This window comes from Podarcis erhardii (assembly GCF_964252035.2).
Source record: "Podarcis erhardii genome assembly, chromosome: 13".
Classification (NCBI taxonomy): Eukaryota; Metazoa; Chordata; class Lepidosauria; order Squamata; family Lacertidae; genus Podarcis; species Podarcis erhardii.
Window position 1 is genome coordinate 30,923,473 of NC_138502.1, and position 20,701 is coordinate 30,944,173.

The 20,701-nt window shown below is 45.2% G+C and overlaps 1 protein-coding gene across 4 annotated transcripts in view; it reads right to left on the reverse strand.

Annotated features, from left to right (window-relative positions):
* The window catches only part of ARHGAP23 (Rho GTPase activating protein 23), a 172,554-nt gene that overhangs the window by 84,477 nt on the left and 67,376 nt on the right, over positions 1-20,701 (reverse strand). Inside the window, exon 1 of one of the 4 annotated variants that reach the window (XM_081837567.1) lies at positions 9,239-10,112. The exons of the other annotated variants lie outside the window; for them this stretch is intronic. Within the exon in view, the coding sequence (XP_081693693.1) occupies positions 9,239-9,559 (321 nt within the window). The 5' untranslated portion in view covers positions 9,560-10,112. Of the gene's footprint in view, positions 1-9,238; positions 10,113-20,701 lie in introns of those variants that run through there. 4 annotated transcript variants of the gene reach the window in all.

The window sequence follows — 20,701 nt, forward strand, 5'->3', positions numbered from 1 at the left end:
GATAGATAGATAGATAGATGATAGATAGATAGATAGATGGATGGATAGATAGATAGATAGATAGATGATAGATTCTGACATCAGCTCCTGGAATTCCCTTATGGCTGCCGCTCAGGTGAGAAAGTGGGGCGGAGAGGGACAGCTGGTCAAAACAAGACAAAAATGAAAAGGCACACCCACATTTGCAAGACACACAAGACTTCAGAAAGAACACACTTGGGGTGGGGTTGAAGAAAAAGGAAGTTCCACTAAAGTCACTGGGACTTGCTTTCTGGGATTGTGCAATTTGGAACAGGATGTCAGCTTCAGGTCTCCACATATTATTTTTTTAATTATCCCCACTTTCAGAACTGGAGAATTGAGGCTGATGCTCTGATCCGAGCTACACAAACTTGAACCCAATGCCTCACAACTCTCTGTCGGGATCAGGGTGCATTCCAGTTAGCATATTCCTGATAGAAAACCCAAGTCAACTCTCAAAGATGAGGGAAAATGCACAGACCAGCAAGGCTCTTCCTAACTTATTAGAGGAGGATCCAGCGGACACACCTGTCTTGCCGCCTAACTGCTCTCTTCCCAGTCTGCTTGCCCTTCTGTATGCTCCCTTCCATCAACTTGGTGCCAAGCTCCCCTTTGGCTCAGATCCTAGGCTTCCACCTGATCCCTGACCGCAGATTGACCCACCTAGAGATCGGCTCCAGGGCACCATCCAACTCCATACCAAATCTTGCCAGGGATTGCATTTCTGCAGCTGACTAGAGCTCAGTGCTGACACCAACATTCTAGCAACACTGTTCCTTCTCAGTAGGGCTGACAGCCTGAATGGAGAAGATGAGGCATTGAAGGATAGGGACTGAAAGCAAGCAGGGAAGGTGAGGGGGAAGAAGTTAAAGCAGGTTCTAGTAGGCAGGCTTTGCTGGTGAAGCGAAGGGCCCCGGAGGATAGGGTAAAGGGCTGAGGAGTACGAATGGGGAAGCTGCTTCAGGTAAAAGGAGACAGGAGAGGAAGGTGATGAAAAAGCAGGTGCAAAATTCCAAGCATCTGAAAATGTTGAGACTGGCACCTCACAATTCAGATCTCTCCTCCATCCCTACCCATGGCAGGCCCCTAAACACTGGATGCTAGAAGTTTGTTTTCCAATACTTAGGAATTTGATATATTTTACTGAGCTTGCGCCAAGTGAAAAGGGGTATAGAGAAGGGGAAGGATTATACTGCATCTTGCAAAGCTGTCAGGAAGATTATCAAAATTAAAACCCTAAAACAGGGACGGCAGAACCTGTGGCCCTCTAGACACTGCTGATCTACCATCATTCCTGACCACTGGGCCATGCTGGCTGGGGCTAATGGGAGCCCACAACACCTGTAGGGCCACAGTTTGCCCACTGTTGCCCTAAAAGCATGTGAATATTACTCTTTCTCCCATATGCATTTGGTTGGGCACTGTAAAAAACTTAATGCTGGACAAGATAGTGGTGTGATCCAGCAGAGCTTTCTTGAATTGAAACTGATGTCCCTCTAAAATTGATGTAAACTGCTTAGAGATCCTGCATATTAAGTAGAATAAAAGTATAATTAAATAAATATAAGAATAGTTTTAAGAACTGGGTCACTTGGTTCTGAACTGGGTCACTTGGTTCAACAGCCCAAGCGAGAGCGATCCAAGTGGCCTGACCTGCAGGTTTACTTTAATGCACTCTCACCTTCCCCAAACACCACCCAATTTTTGCAAATGAGCTGTCCTGACTTGGCTCTCCCGGGAACACAGCCCGCACTGACTCACCCTCTTGTAGATCCCCGGGCTCAAAAAATGCAGACCAAATAATAATAATAATACTTCCAACCCGCCCTACGCTTGCCTCAGTCCCCATGTCCCTTTTCTCTTCCTGGCCCCGAGGTCATTCTCCATGTGCATTTTGTCTGCTCGGCAGTTTGCTTCCTATTGTCAAGCGACCCGGCGGCCCTCGGAAAGGGACGGCGGATGCGCTGCAAGCCAAGCACGCAGATTAAAACTTTTTTTTTTGCATGGGCAGCCTCTTGTTCATTCATTCGTACTGAAAGGCAGAAGCTCCGGACAACAGGAAACAAAAGATTTGCAGAGGAAGTAGAGACACAGTGCAAAGTGCAGAGGATTTCTGTGCCCCATCCTTCCACACCACCCCTTAAATTCGTAGTTAGGTTTTTAGTGCTCATCTATAGCACACATGGGGGTGGCACTGTGGTTTAAACCACAGAGCCTAGGACTTGCCGATCAGAAGGTCGGCAGTTTGAATCCCCACAACGGGGTGAGCTCCCGTTGCTTGGTCCCTGCTCCTGCCAACCTAGCAGGACGTGTTTGAAAGCACGTCAAAGTGCAAGTAGATAAATAGGTACTGCTCCGGCAGGAAGGTAAACGGCGTTTCCGTGCGCTGCTCTGCCTCAGTCCCCATGTCCCTTTTCTCTTCCTGAGCACTGCAACCCCAGAGTCGGTCACGACTGGACCTAATGGTCAGGGGTCCCTTTACCTTTTATAGCACACATGCTGATGGTGGCAGCTGTTGTTGTTACTGACTTATACAGAAGCATCAGTATATCTGATTGCGTTCCAGAGTATCCTAAGTGATATCTCTGATCTGTTTTGATATTGGACAATGGAGAAGAAACAAGAGGAAAGGAGAGCCAAAGAAGAATCAACAGCAACAGCAATAATGATTTTTTAAATGTTTGTCTAATGTGGGTACATACCACAAAGCACTCCTGAAAGGGTGCAACCACATGGTAGGAGGGATAAACATATACCCTTTCCTTAGTGACCAGACAGCAGGTTCAACCAATAGTAAGTTAATGAAGCATGCACCCATGACAAATACATGATCCTAATGCACTAAACCTTACACACACAATATGTACAATACAGGGACATGCAAAAAAATGAAACACATGAAGCAGGCCACAGTTGTTACAGCTCCCCACAAGATGCATCCCAGCCCCAAGTAAGTACAGGCACCAACCATTTTAAGTGCGTCCAATACATGCACGTTCGTGCACGCTGCCTCCTCCCAGAAGTGGCCCAAAAACAGGGTGGAATGGGGCTGGGTGGGGGTGAGGCAGAATGGGGGAGAACAGGGTGGGCTTATGTGCGCTCTGCCAATGCACGCTGGGGTCAGGAAAGGAACCCCCGCACCACTTGTATAGGAAAGAATCCCACCACAAATTCAAAAGCTATACAAACCATTTTCACAAGAACAAGCAACAAACATCAACAAACGGTTTAACCTGCTTTAATCTGACTGAGAAAAGAGCAAGGAAGAACACAGGCTTCTTGTAATAAAAGACTATATGTACTCCTATTTCAGCTCACATAAAAAATAGCAGAGTGAGGACCCTTCCCAGAATGCCCCTGTCTACCAAAGAATCAATGATCACTTTCTCTCTAAAAAGCAGAACCAGAGAGGATGCTGGAATAATCCTCCCATGACCTCACACAACATGAGACAAAATTGGCCTTGGTTGCCCTGAGGGATGACCTCCTTTGCGAGAGGACGGGGGAGAACGACCCTGTTGCTCTTGGTTGATCTTTCGGCAGCTTTCAATAACATTGACCCCAGTATGCTCCTGGTCATCTCCATGAACTGTGAACTCATAGCACTGTGTCGCAGTGGCTCTCCTACCTACCTACAATGCCAGGTTCAGAGGATAGCTTTGGGGGACTTTATGTCTGCCCCCTGGCAGCTGAGCTATGGCATGAGTTACCACAGGGCACTATACAATCCCCAATGTCGTTTGATATCTATATGAAGCCACTGGGAGAAGTCATTACGAAAACTGGGGCATGGTGTCATCAGTATGCAGATGACACCCAGTTCTACTTCTCGGTTTCATCTGAATCAGGAGAGGATGTGACTGTTCTTATTTATATATTATGCATAGTATAAATCACTGAAAGACATTTAAAAAATACATTAAGCAGTTTAAAATGCTTTTAAATAAATACATGATCCTCACAGTGGGGGGGAAGTGGAGAATGTATTTTGGGGCAGGGATCGTTGAATAATACAAAAGCATGCACTTTGACACCACCGGTTATGAGGATAAAGTGATGGTATAGAGTCCAGTGTTTCCCAACCTTGGGCCTCCAGCTGTTTTTGAACTACAATTCCCATCATCCCTGACCACTGGTCTTGCTAGCTAGGGATGATGGGAGTTGTAGGCCAAAAACACCTGGAGGTCCAAGGTTGGGAAACACTGAATAGACAACTGACTGTAATCCTGGAGAGCAGCTGCCTGAGTCGATGGATCAATGATCTAGCATGGTATACTACTGTTTCCTGTGTTCCTACTCTAGTATATAAACCACGTGTGAACAATACAGGAGTCACCAACGTGGTGCCCAGAGGCACAATGGTGCCCCTGAAGCTTTCCCCTGGTGTCCACAAAGCCTCGGAGGCCCCTGCCTGCACACTTGGTGTACCTTTTGTCATGAGGTGTTGAGAGTGGCTATTCCCGCCCCCCCCCAACAGTATATGGCACTAAAGGAGGAAGTTAGAAGAGTGACACTCTTTCCTACTTCCTCTTTCACCTCTACCTGCTTTTCAATACTCAAACTAATTCTATGAGATCCGACTTTTGGTCAGATCTCTTTGAAAAACAAAATATGTGTGTGCATGCTTCTTCTTGTTCTGTCTCACAGCTGCGGGGGGGGGGGTGTGGGCTGATGAAGTGAGGGGAGGTAGAAGTTACCAGAGTCCATTACAGCTCCAGACGTGCTCATGGGCCTAAAAAGTTTGTTGACCCCTGATTATAGTATGCCCTCCCAAACAGCAGCTTCAAAAATGCCTAACACTGTTTGCCTTTGTTTAAATGAACATTTGGTGATAATTACCCCAAAAATTTATTCTTTCCCTCCATAACAGAAAAAGCAAGACCCACTCCAATCCAGCACTATTTAATATATAAACCCAATCCAGCCTGGTAAAAGGTCAGTTACATATGGGTAAACTCTCAGGTTTCCTGCCACCGCCCATGAACAATGATAAGTGAAGTCCTCGTACGTAAAGAAGCCAAGCTTTATTCCAGAAGACTGACAGGGCAAAGTCAGCAACCACTGAAGAGCAGGAATTAGTCCAGACACCCTCAGGTGCCAAAGATATGACAAGGATCAAGCCAATTTAGGATAAAAGCTTAAAGGTTCCCTAACTGAAGTTAAGGGAGAAGGCCAGTGGTCAGGATTCGATCAGCACCCAGGATGGAAGCTTGGGTGTACCAAGAGACTGTGGTTAATGCAAGCTGAGATTCATAAGCCAGTTTCAAACCATGATTTCACTATCTGATTTGTTGGCCACAACCCACAGTTAGCTGGCTTGAACTAATTCAGACATACAAACAAACCACACTTAAGCAAAACAAACCATGGCTTAGCATTACATGTAAGCCAGGCCGATTTATAAGACACTTAAATATTAACCCATCCACCTACATTTTGCCTCTCCTTTTTCATCTCTTTCCTCTGTTGCATCCTTTGCGTTTAGGCTGTCAATCTGCTAGCGCAGTGACCTGTCCTCTATAAAGGGTCATGTATATAGATGGTGCTATATAACAGAAAATCAATCAACATCCACTGCCCTTAATATATAGAGAGCTCACATGTTCTATAATGGTCAATGCACACACTTTAGAAGCATGGTTTAAAATAAATCAATCATTCTAGCCTTCCTTAGTTATGTCCTAAGCTTTCCTTGCAAGACTAGCCTACCCCTTTTTAAACTCCCTCTCCCTACGGCATCTGCTACCATCAACTTAGTAAACTAATATAGGATGTCTTTCTAAAAAATAAAATAAAAACCCTACAAAACACACACATACAAATAAGTGTATGCAGAAAAGTCACTAGCCTATAAAATGTTTTACTAGCCCAAATGCATAACATATTGAAGTATCTGTGGCCTAAGGTGAGACTGGGAAGAAGAGAATCAACCACTGTAAAATTTCTCTGGAAGGAAGCTTTACCTGCTGCACAAAGGTGACCAGGTGAGAGATTTACAACACTTTGTGGAATTCGGTATTCTAAGAATCAGAGTTTTCATATAAACAGAAAAAGCAAGTATGCAGATCTTGTAAGGTTTTTTGGGGGTGGGAAGGGGGAATAATTAATTCAATGATCACCCCCCATATTATCTGAAAACTTAAATCATGGAAGCAGAATACAGTCATACCTCGGGCTGCGAACGCTGCGTGTTGCGCATTTTCGGGTTAAGGATGCGCTGAACCCAGAAGTACAGGAACAGGTTATTTCCGGGTTTCGACGCTCACACATGCGCAGAAATGCTAAATTGCACTTTGCGCATGCGCAGAAGCGCCGAATCGCATCACGCGCGTGCACAGATGCAGCGCCGTGGGTTGCGAACGTGCCTCCCGCACGGATCACGTTCGCAACCCAAGGTTCCACTGTACATTATACAATACAACCCTTAGGACCACCCTTCCCTCTCAGTCATGTAGGGTTTAATATATTTCCAAGAGCTCCTCCTTTGATTCTTCCACCATATGCCATATTTTAAACACAGCGAGGTAGGTAGGTGTGTGTGTGTGTATGTGTGTGTGTGTGTGTGTGTAAATATGCCCTATCAAAACAGAAGTCTTTTCCCCTAACGACTTGCAACAGTTCTAGACCGAGCCCTTTTCAGAAACCTTTGGACAGGCATTTGATGGCCAATGTTAACAGCTCTTAATTAGGAACAATGTTCTATCTGCTTTTTATCATTTGCTTTTATTAGGTTCTAGAAGCACATTTCTAAAACTGCAGTATCTCCCAAGGAAAAGGAGAGAGGCATAAACACCTGGAATCAAGTGTTGGCTCCAGGTTTTGTTCACACTGCACATAGTTAAAATATGGAATTCGCTCCCCCAAGATGTAGTGATGGACCTGATGGTCACTGTGTTGGACAAACTTAAAACAGAATTAGACACATTCTTGGAGGACAAGTCTATCACCAATGGCTGCTAGCCCTGATGGGCTATGTTCTAGCTCCACTGTCAGAGGCAGCAGCAAATCTCTGAACCCAAGAGAGGAGAGTGCTGTTGCACTCAGGTTCTGCTCACAGGCTTCCCATGGGCATATGGCTGACCTGTCCTGTCCTGAGAACAGGATGCTGAACTAGATCCAGCAGTGCACTTCTAATGCTCTTATGATGCCCCAGCTCTCCCCCAAGTAGCCCCATATCACTGGCGCTGCCCATTCATTTGCCCTGTCAGCTTGTACCTAAAAGGAAAGGGAAAGGTGAACAGAAGTTACTCCACCTTCTCCTTGCTGCTGTCACTGTTGACCTGCTTGGAGAGAGCAGGTGAACAGACAGTGATGGCAAAGAGGAGCAGCAGGGGTTGGCAGGGAGCGCTCGGGGTTGGCAGTGGGCTCTCTGCTAGGGGGCAGGCCTTGGCAGATGCCCAATGATGCTGACTTCTGACACTGGCCCTGCTTTGGACGTACGTCTCCAACAGCTGCAAACTTCTGAGCGTGTTGGCAGAAAGGCAGCATGTAGAGATAGGCACTATTTTAAAGACATTATTTTAAGCGAAAAGACTCCACTTAATGATACACTTACAACTCTAGCCCTTAATTGGGAGGGTGGAAAATCATATATTTTCTAATGTGCAGTAGGTGGAGTATGGAACTTGTGGAGGTAAGACACACAATTATATGCAGGGGGGAAACAAAGACTCCCGCTTCCTGAGAATCTCAGCTTTCATTAAAAACAAAGAAACATCAAGAGACCCTCTTGGCTGTGAACATATGCTGGGCAACGACTAGTGAATTCTTAGAAGCCTGAGGAGAAGGTGAAGAATGATTCTCAGTGGTTGGGAGTTGGGCTTCTATGCATTGCCCCTCCCAGCAATAACTGGAATAAATTTATGCAAAATATTTCAAACACCCTGCTGAACAAATTATATGCACACTTGTGGAAACTTTCTTAATGCATGCAACTTTCACAGGTTGCAGAACTCAGCTTTATCTTGCATCATAAGGAGGATTGCCTGAGCACAGGACTTTAATGCTACCGTTCTATTAAAATGCAATGTACACCTAGGCTAGGACATAGGCTCCAATCCCCATTCAGCTATGAAACTCAAGAAGCTATTGTGAGACAGTTACTACCTCTCACTCAAATATATCTTGCAAAGAGACTGTGACTATTCCTTCCGAGCACCCCTATATAAGCCGCCCCACAAGGATAATTGGGTACAAAGAATAATAGAAATAATATTGTAATAGGATATAAATGCACACACACAAATGAAAGATTCTGGGCAGGTTGCAACTCAGTATTCAAGGAAAGATTTGGTGCCAAACTTCCCAGGTTTAAGTCCAACTTTCTAACCCTACAGGCTCACAAAGCTACTTAAAGATCTAGTAACTGACAAGCAGAATGAAATCCTTATCTAATTGAGGAACAACCCAAGAAGGTAACTTGTCATTAGGGTGTTGCTATGTAAAGTATTCCCATATTACATAGCATGGAAACGGATGCTGTGAGCAAGCTATCCCCAAGGGCAGGCAAGACGGTGAGACTATGATTAATTCTTTTCATGGTATCTGCCCTCTTGAAATCCGTGCTGGCTAGCAGCCTGCTCACCCACCACGGTGTCCTGATCCTGCCATTTAGGGATCCACTTTGGATGGGTGTTCAAACACATTTACCAACACAACCGTTCGCAAACAAAAGAAAACCAGCACAACCACAGTCACTGTTATGTATGTGCCCTAGGAAAATTTAGGATCATTGTCCATGGGATGTGTAAAATAAACAGCCCTTGATTTCTAAAATGAGATGCCAGTTCTCAAGTCTGCACAAGAGATGCATGTTTTGACCTGAAAGCTGCCCCACTCCTCAATTTCAGATAGTGCTGGCTGCAGTTACTGGCAAGGAAAATACTCCACACACATGCTCAAGCTGCCCTTTTTTATTACTTCTTCTTATTTCCTAAATGCACAGAGAATGCATTAAGCTCTGGCTCAAATCATGTCCCAGTAGGTCAGAGAAACATGCAGGCCACAAACATCAGTAAAACATTCTGAAGTCTTCCCTTTCAAGTCACTCTCCCAACCACTTCACCAAAAGTCAGGTCACAATTCCTCCCTATTTTACAGACTTGGGGAAACAAGGCTGAGAAGGAATGACCTGCTCAGAGCTTCCCTTCAGAGCTGCCTTGAAAGGGAACACATATGCACAGAAACAAGACACACGAAGGCAATATAGCTCTCTCACCATGAAATTCCTGTCTATTCTGGGTCGTGCACGGCACTTCTGCCGAGCCATCCCTGCCCCGGCACGGCGCCACCGCTTCTCCCACCATTCGGTGTTGTCGTTCCGCAAACTCGTCAGCCAGATGCAACGGGGTTCGGGCAAGCTGCAATCGACGCCGACAGCTCGCTCAAAGCGCCAGCCTTTCCCTGCTCGTGCCACGCTCCACACGGCTTTGCCCACCACTGAGATGCCATGGTGCGGCGGGGCTGGATGGCGTGGGGGTCCCCGTGGCCCGCCACCACAGGGAGCCCGATCCCCCCGGCTCGTGCCTTCTTCTACCATTGCACTCCCAGATGAGGAAATTCCTGGCACAAAGCTGAAGTGACAGAACCGGCAGATCGGAAGAAACTCGGGATAGGTGAATAAAGAGAGATTTCAAACTGGATCTTTTAACTCCTGGTGCCAGGCTGGTTAGGTTCCATCCACACTCTTTGGACAGGGGACGTTCTTCTCGACTGCTCTCGACAACTTCGATAGGAAATCTGCTAGCTTGTATTTTGTTTTTTCCTCCTTATCCAAGATGTTGCTCTGTCTCAAGTCTCTCGTCTCATGTATCATGGGCAAAACATTGAGGATTTCCAAGTCCGGGCACGCCAGATATCTCCGCACACACACACACTCAGAGAGAAAGCAGCAACTGGCCTTAGAATACCACACTCCTCTTCCCACAACAGGCGGAAGCAGAAAGGGAAAAGCCCTGAGACTGTACAGAGAAAACTAATTACATGGGGAGAAGTGGAGGAGGAGGAGGCAGCAGTGGCAGCAAATTCTGCCTGGTGGGAATGAGATGGATGCAAATCAGAGAGACTAGGTTGTGACTTGACAGCTAGGCAGACAGAAAGAGAATGGAGCTTCCCTCGTGTTCATTCCGCACAGACAGCCCTGCAGCTGCTCTGAGGTATCAGGCCATCTCTGCCCCACCCCACCCCTATGTGACCCAGCCCACTCCAGCTGACTCCATCTCAGTGTCCACGCCGGGGGAGGGGGGATAGTGTTCTTGCTGGTGTTGTGTTCTTTTAAATCCTCTGCATTTCTTCTAAATCACAGCATGAACATACAATTTCCTTCCTTCCTTCCTGAACTTATTTGAGAGCTGGAGCGCTCCCCCACTTGCCAGAAAAAGAGAGATGGGGGATGGTTTTCCTTTCTCCCCGCGCCCCCCCACCCCTGGCTCCCTGCATCCTGAGCACTGGGAAACTCAGGGTCACAGCCAGATTTGGCCAACTCAAGCTTATGCAAGAAAGAACAGAACTCTTGCTAATTGGGGAGGAAGCAAAGAAACAGAGGAGCTTTAAGCTCAAGCTTGATTTTTTTTATATATAAACCTCAGCCTATTATTGTGGCGTTTGTGTTTGTTTACAAAATGCCATCAGTGTGCATGGCATTTGACAGAATAATATAAGCAAGAGTAACAACAACAATAAAGACAAATCTCTGCCCCAAGGAGCGAACAATAACATATCAAGCGTGTTCCGCAGAAATTTTAAAAAATCAGAACGGGTCTACCTCCATTACCTCTAGCCACACGGCAGGATGATTTAACCAGCCAACTCTCCACATCCAACAGTAACACTCCATAGTTCCTGGTCCTCCCTGTGCCGTGGGATTTCCATTCCAGCAGTCCTCTCAATCAGGAGCCGCCAAGGGGCAAGCCATGCTAGGCAAGGGAGGTGGACCCATAGAACTACCACCAGAAACCTCTTCTTACACAGACAAAAAAAATATTAAGACAGACTACAAGCTATTCATTTGCCAGATTTCTAGGCCATGGTGGGGAAAGAAGACGACAGTAGTGTTCCAACTGAACTGTCCAAGGGGATGCCAAAAAAGCAAACAAAAAGAACATTGTGCATTGTCATGACGACAGGGAAGGGAGTATATGCATACTCCTAGGGGTGGAGGACCTACAGCCCTCCAAAATTTTGTTGAGATTCCAGCTCCCATCAGCCACAGCTAGCACAGCCAATGGGTCAAGAGCGATGGGAACTTTACTTACATACTTATTGCATTTATATCCCACCTTTTTCTCCAAAGAGCTCAAGGTGGTGTACATGGTTCTCCCCCTCATTTAATCCCCACAACAGCCCTGTGAGGTAGGTTAGACTGAGTGGCTGTGATTGGCTCAAGGTCACCCAGTAAGGTTCATGACCGTGTTCATGACTTTAACCACTATACCACACTGGTTTTCTGTAATCCTGCAACATCTAGAGGACCACAGGTTCCAACACACAGGGAACTTTGACGAAATGAGGTCTTTGGTAGGGAGGATTTTAGTAGATCTGCAGCTTGGCTCATTTTATCTGATCCACCAGAAGAAGCAGTTAGAACTGTTCTATGCCTTCAACTTTCTTCAAAGGGAAAGAATGCTGGAGACAGGAATGTGCTCACACACACACACAGCCTGTGTGCATTGGTTATACTGGTGGCAAGCATGGTAGCAAGCTTTGGGTTCATGCATGCTTCTTCACCACATGGAAAACTTACAATGTTATAATAAGAACCTGATAATACATGCATAAAGTTTATGCTGGCACAAGCAGGCATGATCTGCTTGTAGGACGGGGTGAGGGAGAGAAAGCAGCAGATGGATTGCAGAAACCAGGGCTTATTCACATGTGCACAAAAGAGGCGTCTAAACATTACCCCCCAATGAGTTTTTTTGCAGCAACAATGTCTGTGAGTAGCATCGACACTAGCACCTCCGCTGAAAGTTCAGAGGCTTCCCGTATCTCAAGCCCCAAACACTTTCCTAAGGTCTTTCTATTTTGGCCATCATTAAGCCAGGAGAGAGCCAGGAATTCTGACTGCTGGAGCCGTTTGCTAGAGAATTTTCGCAGGATATTTAAAGCTCGTAATAATTTTCCATGTGATTCTTTAGTCAGCTGTCTTAGCCGGCAGCAGATTTTTGCTTCTGAATGGTTGTTACCTACACAACGCCCCAAAATACGGGATGCACCAGCGGAGGGCGGGGGCGAACAATTTATAAACATTTTCAAAATGTGCAATGAAAAGCTCCAATTAAAAAAAAAGTTTTGACACATAACTGATTTTTGTACAAACGAATATTCTGCTAACCCCTAAGGATTCAGGATGGTGCAGACTGTGATTTAACGAAACAATTCACAATCGCTGGAAAATTAAAGCAAGATAGGGAGGAGGTGAGATAGGAGAGGACGTAAAATGCCTCCTAAAGTGTTTTAAGAGGATCAGCAAAAGAAGGGATTTCCTGTGTCCCCTTGTGCCCCTCCCAAGACACATATGGCAAGACCAAAGCTGGACAGGTGCAAGGAGCCCCCCTCAAAATGCGGGGGGGGGGGGAATAAAGAATGTTTCACTTTTTGATGAAGCTCTGGGCGTGAAAAGCACAATGGACTCCCCCCAGTCCCCCCGCCACCTCTGTAATCTTTATCCCAGTGTATCAGGCTAGCGAGTCACTTTTAAGTGGTAATTGGGAATAGGGAATAGCCTTGCTGCTGGGAGGGGACACGGGAATAAATTAACCCATTCGCCAATGCCCTCCTGCAGAATCAGCACCCTTGGGGATGCTAATCTGAGACTAACAAAGGAATCCTGGTGCTGCAGGCGGGGGCAATTCTATGGAGGCAATCCTGTTTAATGAGCTGGAACTAGCCGGCTGTGCATTTGGGGGAGGGGGTGCGGGGGGGGGGAGAGAGAGGCGCAACTAGATGGGACCAACCCAGTTTCGATAGCGTTCCTCCAGCCTGGAGAGAGGAGACTTACAAGCTGGCAAGCCACAGTATACAGAAAGCTTTTATCCACTGTGAGGGCTTAATTTGAGTTCGCTCTTTCTGAAAGAGCTCGGCCACAACTAGCAATAAAGGAAAGAATTATCCAATAGCACAAGCAGAGAGTGTAAAAAGGCACAAGCTTTTTAGAGGAGCAATCTGATCTGGGAGTGCCCACCCTGCCTGCCATCCAAACACACCTTTCTGCTTCAGGATCAAACTCTGCCACTGTTGTTAAAACCTTGATGCATTACCGGTACGTGGTCTGGACTGGCTGGTCTCACTTAAGAATCTACCTCCACCCTAAACTCTGGAGTTGTTTGCGGTGTTTTTTGAAAACTTAAGAAAACCAGTAAGATGTAAATGAATAGATAAAAGTATGGACATTTGTGCAGTGCTTTTAATTATTATTTTTTAAAGAATTAAGCTGAAGAACTGGGAGAGACCAGGCTGAAAACTGAAGTAGCGTTTGAGGTGCTGATATCACTTGTATGCAAGTCTGCAATTACAGTTAAAACACTGGGCTCACCCCACAGCCAAGGGATGCACCATAAGCTCTCTTTTATTACATTGGTCTTCATCCTGAGTAACTCTGTTATCAGAAGTACTGGCCAAAGGTATTACTTCCAGCATGCATACACCTCAGTACCTTATCATGTTAGCAGTCAGCACTCCTAGCAATTTTCAACCTTTTACTCTGTTAGCAGTTACCACTCTTAGCGATTTCCTAGGTGCTTCACGTACATTTTTTCTGTAATCTTTACAATGGTTGTGTATTATCCCCACATTGCATCTAGGATTCTGAAGCTGAGTGAGTATGCAGCAAAGGTGAGATCGGAACTAGCAACTTCCTGGTTCACAGCTCACACTCCTACCCGGACTATGCTACAGCAACTGCCAAAATTAAACGGCTGGCACTTTTTTAACTAAAGATGTTAGAAAAACATTGGTGGAATACAGATGTAAACAACGACACGAGAACCAGCCGGAAGTCACTCTTATTTAACATGTCCGCAGCATGGCTGGAACAACAAAATAAGTCATGTCAGACTAACCTGATCTCGTTTTTTGACAGAATTACAAGCCTGGTAGATGAAGGGAACGCAGTGGATGTAGCCTACCTTGATTTCAGCAAGGCATTTGACAAGGTGCCCCATGATATTCTTGTAAAGAAGCTGGTAAAATGCGGACATGACTATGCTACCACTCAGTGGATTTGTAACTGGCTGACTGACAGAACACAAAGGGTCAGTCACAAATGGTTCCTCTTCATCCTGGAGAAGAGTGACTAGTGGGGTGCCACAGGGTTCTGTCTTGGGCCCGGTCTTATTCAACATCTTTATCAACGACTTGGATGATGGACTCAAGGGCATCCTGATCAAATTTGCAGATGACACCAAACTGGGAGGGGTGGCTAACACCCCAGAGGACAGGATCACACTTCAAAACGACCTTGACAGATTAGAGAACTGGGCCAAAACAAACAAGATGAATTTCAATAGGGAGAAATGTAAAGTATTGCACTTGGGCAAAAAAAATGAGAGGCACAAATACAAGATGGGTGACACCTGGCTTGAGAGCAGTACATGTAAAAAGGATCTAGGAGTCTTGGTTGACCACAAACTTGACATGAGCCAACAGTGTGACGCGGCAGCTAAAAAAGCCAAAGCAATTCTGGGCTGCATCAATAGGAGTATTGCATCTAGATCAAGGGAAGTAATAGTGCCACTGTATTCTGCTCTGGTCAGACCTCACCTGGAGTACTGTGTCCAGTTCTGGGCACCACAGTTCAAGAAGGACACTGACAAACTGGAACGTGTCCAGAGGAGGGCAACCAAAATGGTCAAAGGCCTGGAAACGATGCCTTATGAAGAACGGCTAAGGGAGCTGGGCATGTTTAGCCTGGAGAAGAGGAGGTTAAGGGGTGATATGATAGCCATGTTCAAATATATAAAAGGATGTCACATAGAGGAGGGAGAAAGGTTGTTTTCTGCTGCTCCAGAGAAGCGGACACGGAGCAATGGTTCCAAACTACAAGAAAAAAGATTCCACCTAAACATTAGGAAGAACTTCCTGACAGTAAGAGCTGTTCGACACTGGAATTTGCTGCCAAGGAGTGTGGTGGAGTCTCCTTCTTTGGAGGTCTTTAAGCAGAGGCTTGAAAACCATATGTCAGGAGTGCTCTGATGGTGTTTCCTGCTTGGCAGGGGGTTGGACTCGATGGCCCTTGTGGTCTCTTCCAACTCTATGATTCTATGATTCTATGATTCTATGATTCTAACTGAGACCCTGCACAAAATCTGTCTTGCAAGGAAATGTTTCTAGCCCTCATGGTTGCATCGGAAAAATAAGGTTGGTAGTACACATCACTGGAAATGGGGCTTAACTTTCAGAAACAGAAGTTGGAAAAGCCATCCATAGATACTGGGAGAAGTGAATCGTAGGTATATTTGGTGAAAGCGTAAGAGCCCAGCAAGGGAGGAAAGGGAGAAACCCCCAAAGTAGTCAAGCTGGCTTAATATTTATTTTGGAAGCTGGGGGTTAACTAAAACCTTCAGTCTAGTCCTGTCCAGTTACACAGGACCTGCTCCCCTTCCTCCAACCACAGGGTGCTGTTATTTAGGGGGAGGTCCTAAGAAGTATTCCAGCCATGCAAAGGCCCTGGGAGAAGCATGCAAAAAGGAAAAAAAAGGAAGGAAAGAAAGAAATATATGAACGTGCAAGGAGAAATACCAAGAATTGTTGGGATAGCAACCCCTGTCCTCGGAGAGCCAAGGACTTTTATCACCCACCACACATTCTCTCCCCGGCTCCTGCGGTGTCTTTTCGTCTTTCAGTTTTTCTCCACACATCCCGATCCATTTCAAATACCAGAAGAGTCTTTAAAAAATGAACTGACTATGGAATAGGATATCCCACCCAGCTCCAAAGAACGTATGTTTTGCTTTTTACACAGACCAAGACTGCGGAAATATTAATTGAGCGTAAGTGCTTAACATTTCACTCTTCACAATGAGGGCCATTTCACACACGAAGGCTGCAATCTTACACATTTACCTAGGAGTAAGCCCCACTAAAGATAATGGGACCTACTTCTGAGTAGATATACCTAGAGCTGTATTATACACATACACATAATTTATTCAAGCAACTCAGAGAACTTTTGTGGCAGCATATAACTAAATATTCAAACTCGGGGCAGGAGAGGGGAGAAATTTGCATTTCTGAACAGCAGCTGTGTGCAAATTTCACATATTGAGCGGATAATTTGGGGTGGTCCAAAACTTATTTTGTGGTGCATGTGTTCCTTATTCATTTATACGTGTAACTGGCAAGGATTGGCATGGAAGCAACATGCTTGGCCCAAACATGATGTTAAGGCCTAATGTTCGAGACAGTTTCCTTCCTGGCGGTGCAGTTGTGCCACACTCCAAGGTGTATTTTGGACTGCAAACCCCTAGTCCCTCATTCATTTGGAAGTCAATGGACAATTATGGGCATGGCCCAGTGCACTTGAGTTGTGTCAAAATTAAGTGCTGGGTCAGACACAGTGCGCTTCCAGATGACCTGTTTACTGAGAATTCATCCTGATTTGTTTGCAGAGATGTTAAACCACCTAGGGTCAAAGCAAATGTTATTCCACACTTTCCAGTGCATTTTCCTTTCACTTTCCTTGTCGCAAAAAAGTCTGAGCTTTTGAAGAAGTGTATTTGATGCTCAAGACTTCCCAATCAACTATACTTGTGCAACCTGAATTTTCTGGTATGTGACTGAATCTCACCTGAAAATTGCAAGAGTCTGGAAACTCTCACAGTGCCCATGATGCCCTAAGGTGGCAGTTTCCAAGATGGATTAGTGTATGATTTGTGGAAGTCCAAAAGCAACTCAAAGACGGTCACCTTTTATTTATGAGAGTGCAGAAGCAGGTTCTGAGATAATAATAATGATCGGGAATTGACCAGAATTCCCAAATCCCGGGCCAATACCATCTAAGCATCTAAAATGTCTCACTCACGCTTTCCTTCTGTTCACAACAGAACCTTTTTTTAATAGGAAAAAAAAGGAAGGGAACAGAAACGTGTGGGCTTTTTGATTTGTTAAATCAGTAAAAGAGAGTTTAAAAATTAGCACACTTAACTTGAGGGTAATTTTAAAGTTGAACACAGTTGCATTATGAGATATTAGCACATCATAATGGGTATCAAGGTATCAGGGACAATATTGGATATCTATTCATGATACGTAGAAGCAAGACCGAATCTTAAGTACAGTCAGGGCTCAATAGGGCTATCCGCAGAATCTGTCTTCAGTGCTCACTCTTCATGCACAACAAAATGTAGTGAACAGGTTCAGATGTAGAAGACTGGATTGTATCACGTAATGCTAAGGGTCAGGGATGGAGATCACAGTTGTGTGTGTACGTAAGAATCACTATGTGAAAAATAATAATTCCCTAAATTAAGGTTACCAAACGTCCCCGTTTCCCAGGGACAGTCCCCGGATTTACAAACCAGTCCCCTGACAAAACCCATCTGTTTAGTAGGAAGTTGAAAAGTGTCCCCATATTCATTGAAAAAAATCTGGTAACCTTACCCTAAGTAGAAAATTAGCATACAGTGGTACCTCCGGGTTAAGTACTTAATTCGTTCCAGAGGTCCATTCTTAACCTGAAACTGTTCTTAACCTGAAGCACCACTTTAGCTAATGGGGCCTCTTGCTGCCACCACGCTGCCAGAGCACAATTTCTGTTCTCATCCTGAAGCAAAGTTCTTAACCCAAAATAATGTTTCTGGGTTAATATTTCTGTAACCTGAAGCGTATTGTAACCTGAAGTGTATGTAACCTGAGGTACCACTGTAGAAGGAAAGACCCTTTGCCTGATGTGCTTGTTTTCTACATGCAGAGGGTAGGAAAAAACAAACAAGAGCACTCAAAATGACATCTCTCCCTGGCAGTCTGAAGTAATACAGTGGGCCGCCAGTCACATTTCTCCTTCCTTTGTTTATCTGCGCTTACCTTATATCACCTTTAGCGCAGAGTGCTTGCTTGAGTTGATTTTCCCTACAGGTTTGAGGAGGGGGGAACAATTAGCTGCTTAGCAGAGACCAGAAAACCCACCATTAAAGGAGGGCAAGTGGCTCTATTATCTCCTCCAGCTTTCCCTGCCTTTCTCCAGGGAGCTGCTTGATCCTTTCACCTCTGAATGTTTCGAAACTTGCCCTGTTTTTTCCACCCGAGACGGAAATTGTATCTATCTCTCACCTACCCACTCCAATGGGTTGAAACGCAGTGGGGCGGGGAATTTTGAGTGGGGAAAAAATATGTGGAGGGGAAAGGATTAAGCAGTTCCTTTGCCCCACCCTTTCCTTCACTCTCACCTCAGCCTCCCAAGAGTTTCTTTTCTTTTCTTTCATTCTAAGAAGTCAGGAAAATAGGGTTACCATATCCCCAGAATTTCCTGGACATATACGGGAATACTGCAGTCGGCAGCAGTGCCCGGGTGGAAATCAGTAAAATGTCGGGGGAAATCCGGATGCATGGCAGCCCATATCAGCCGATTTTCCATAAAAAAACAGTTTTAAAAAGACGACAACTTCTGGGTTTTCAGAGTTTGAAATATGGCAACCTTACAGGAAGATGCTCCACGTATCTGCTGTGTAGTGTCTGGGTTTGGTCCTTACTGAGGCGATAAAATGATAACCTGAGCCATACCACATCAGACTGTTTGTGGGAAGCTCGCATGACTGAATGTTTCTCCATTAGATAAATATAAATAAGCAAATCCCTCCCACATAACAAAATACAGTGGTGCCTCGCAAGACGAAAAGAATCCGTTCCGTGAGTCTCTTCGTCTAGCGGTTTTTTCATCTTGCGAAGCAAGCCCATTGACGGCTTAGCGGATTAGCGCTATTAGCGGTTTAGCGGCTTTTAGCGGCTTATCGGCTTAGCGGATAAGCGGCTTAGAAAAAGGGGGGGAAAGGGGAAAAACCCCGCAGGAACTCGCAAGACATTTTCGTCTTGCGAAGCAAGCCCATAGGAAATTCGTTTTGCGAAGCACCTCCAAAACGGAAAACTCTTTTGTCTAGCGAGTTTTCCGTCTTGCGAGGCATTCGTCTTGCGGGGCACCACTGTAGTACGAGAGAGAGGGAAAGCCAGCTGTACAGTTTTCTATGCGTAAGGAATTTGGGTCTTCAGTCATCCGACCGTCTGAAGGGGTTCAGTCCAGACACGGGTTTTATTACCTCAGTGAGGCTTTATCAAGTCGCAAGGAACCTGCAGCGATGTTTCCACAGAGCCAAGCAGAGAGAGAGAGCTGCCAAAGATGCTCACAAAACCAAACATGGCTGCCCTGCTGTCATAAGCAGGCCTCAAAAGCACCGCCACATACACAATACCTTCCACTTCATTGCTACCGCCAAAAAATGACAAAAATCCTCCGAAACCACCACTTTCATGTCCGTCAGGCCCTTCCCCAACAGATCCTGGATGGCATTTTTGTGCCCTGTTCAGACTCACCCGCATTCTCTTTTCCTCACATGTCTCAACAAGCCCAAGTTACAGAGCCTGAGGAACAAGACAAGGCTCTTTGCCTCTGCACAGCTGTCAGCCGTGACACAAGAGGGCTGAGCAGGGAGGGGATGAGGAAGAAAAGCCTTTGTTTCCCCAACTGCCCAATAAAACTATTTTTAAAAATGCAGCAGTCCGGCCACACTTGAAATGCGAGGAACTTTTTCCTGCCTATACAGCCAAAGCTCAGGCCCAGAGTCCAGCATCAGCCGTCGCATTCACACACCAATTATTTCAGTATGAGAGCGAAAGCTGAACTTGATGCGGAAGACTACCATATAAAAGCTTCCACAACGAGCAAAAATGACAAGAGGAACAGTGGTTATATTATTATTGTTATTAGTTTATATATTAATTGTACTTTTTAGTCACTTTTTTCAAGAAAAGTGACCAAACACAACTTTAAAACCAAGCATATACGGCAAATACTTGTATTGGGCAAATAGTAAAATAAAATATACCAAATGCAAAATTTACAATGGGTAAGTTAGCACACAACACGCTAAGCTAAACCTTGGGTGGAATCTACACACATATAAAAAACCCACTATGAAAATGCTTTTTGAAAAAACACGTTTTGAAATATACATTTAATTTGGCATAGCTCACTCTTGCCATCTAGTGTCACATTTGTATACTGCACTTTACAATACATTGAAAAAGTTTTATTTGCAGCTGAGTCCTTGGTTTAGTGTGACTGCATGAACATGTGGGCTCCTGGAAATGAGTTTGAAGCTGTTTTTGCTGCCCTGCTACACTAAACTACGCCAAGGTTTGTCTTAACATATCATCCAAACCAGAACTTATGGTTAACTCTCTCCTCGCTATCCACAAGTTGTAGCCAAGGCTTGGATTAGCAGGTCCTGTGAACCAGGGCATTAAAAGCTATAAACAAGCACACAGATGTAATAAAAAATAAAAAATGCTTGCACTTAAAAGAGAAGTGAGTTTAGATAGAGCAACCTTGTGTGCACAGTCAACGGTGCATGCAAGATACACCTGTGACAAATTCACTAGCCCAACCTGTTTTGCATTCTAGAAAACTGAATTCCATTCTAGTTCCAACAAGAGGCTGATCCATTGACCTGTTTCAGATTATTTGTTCTCACCC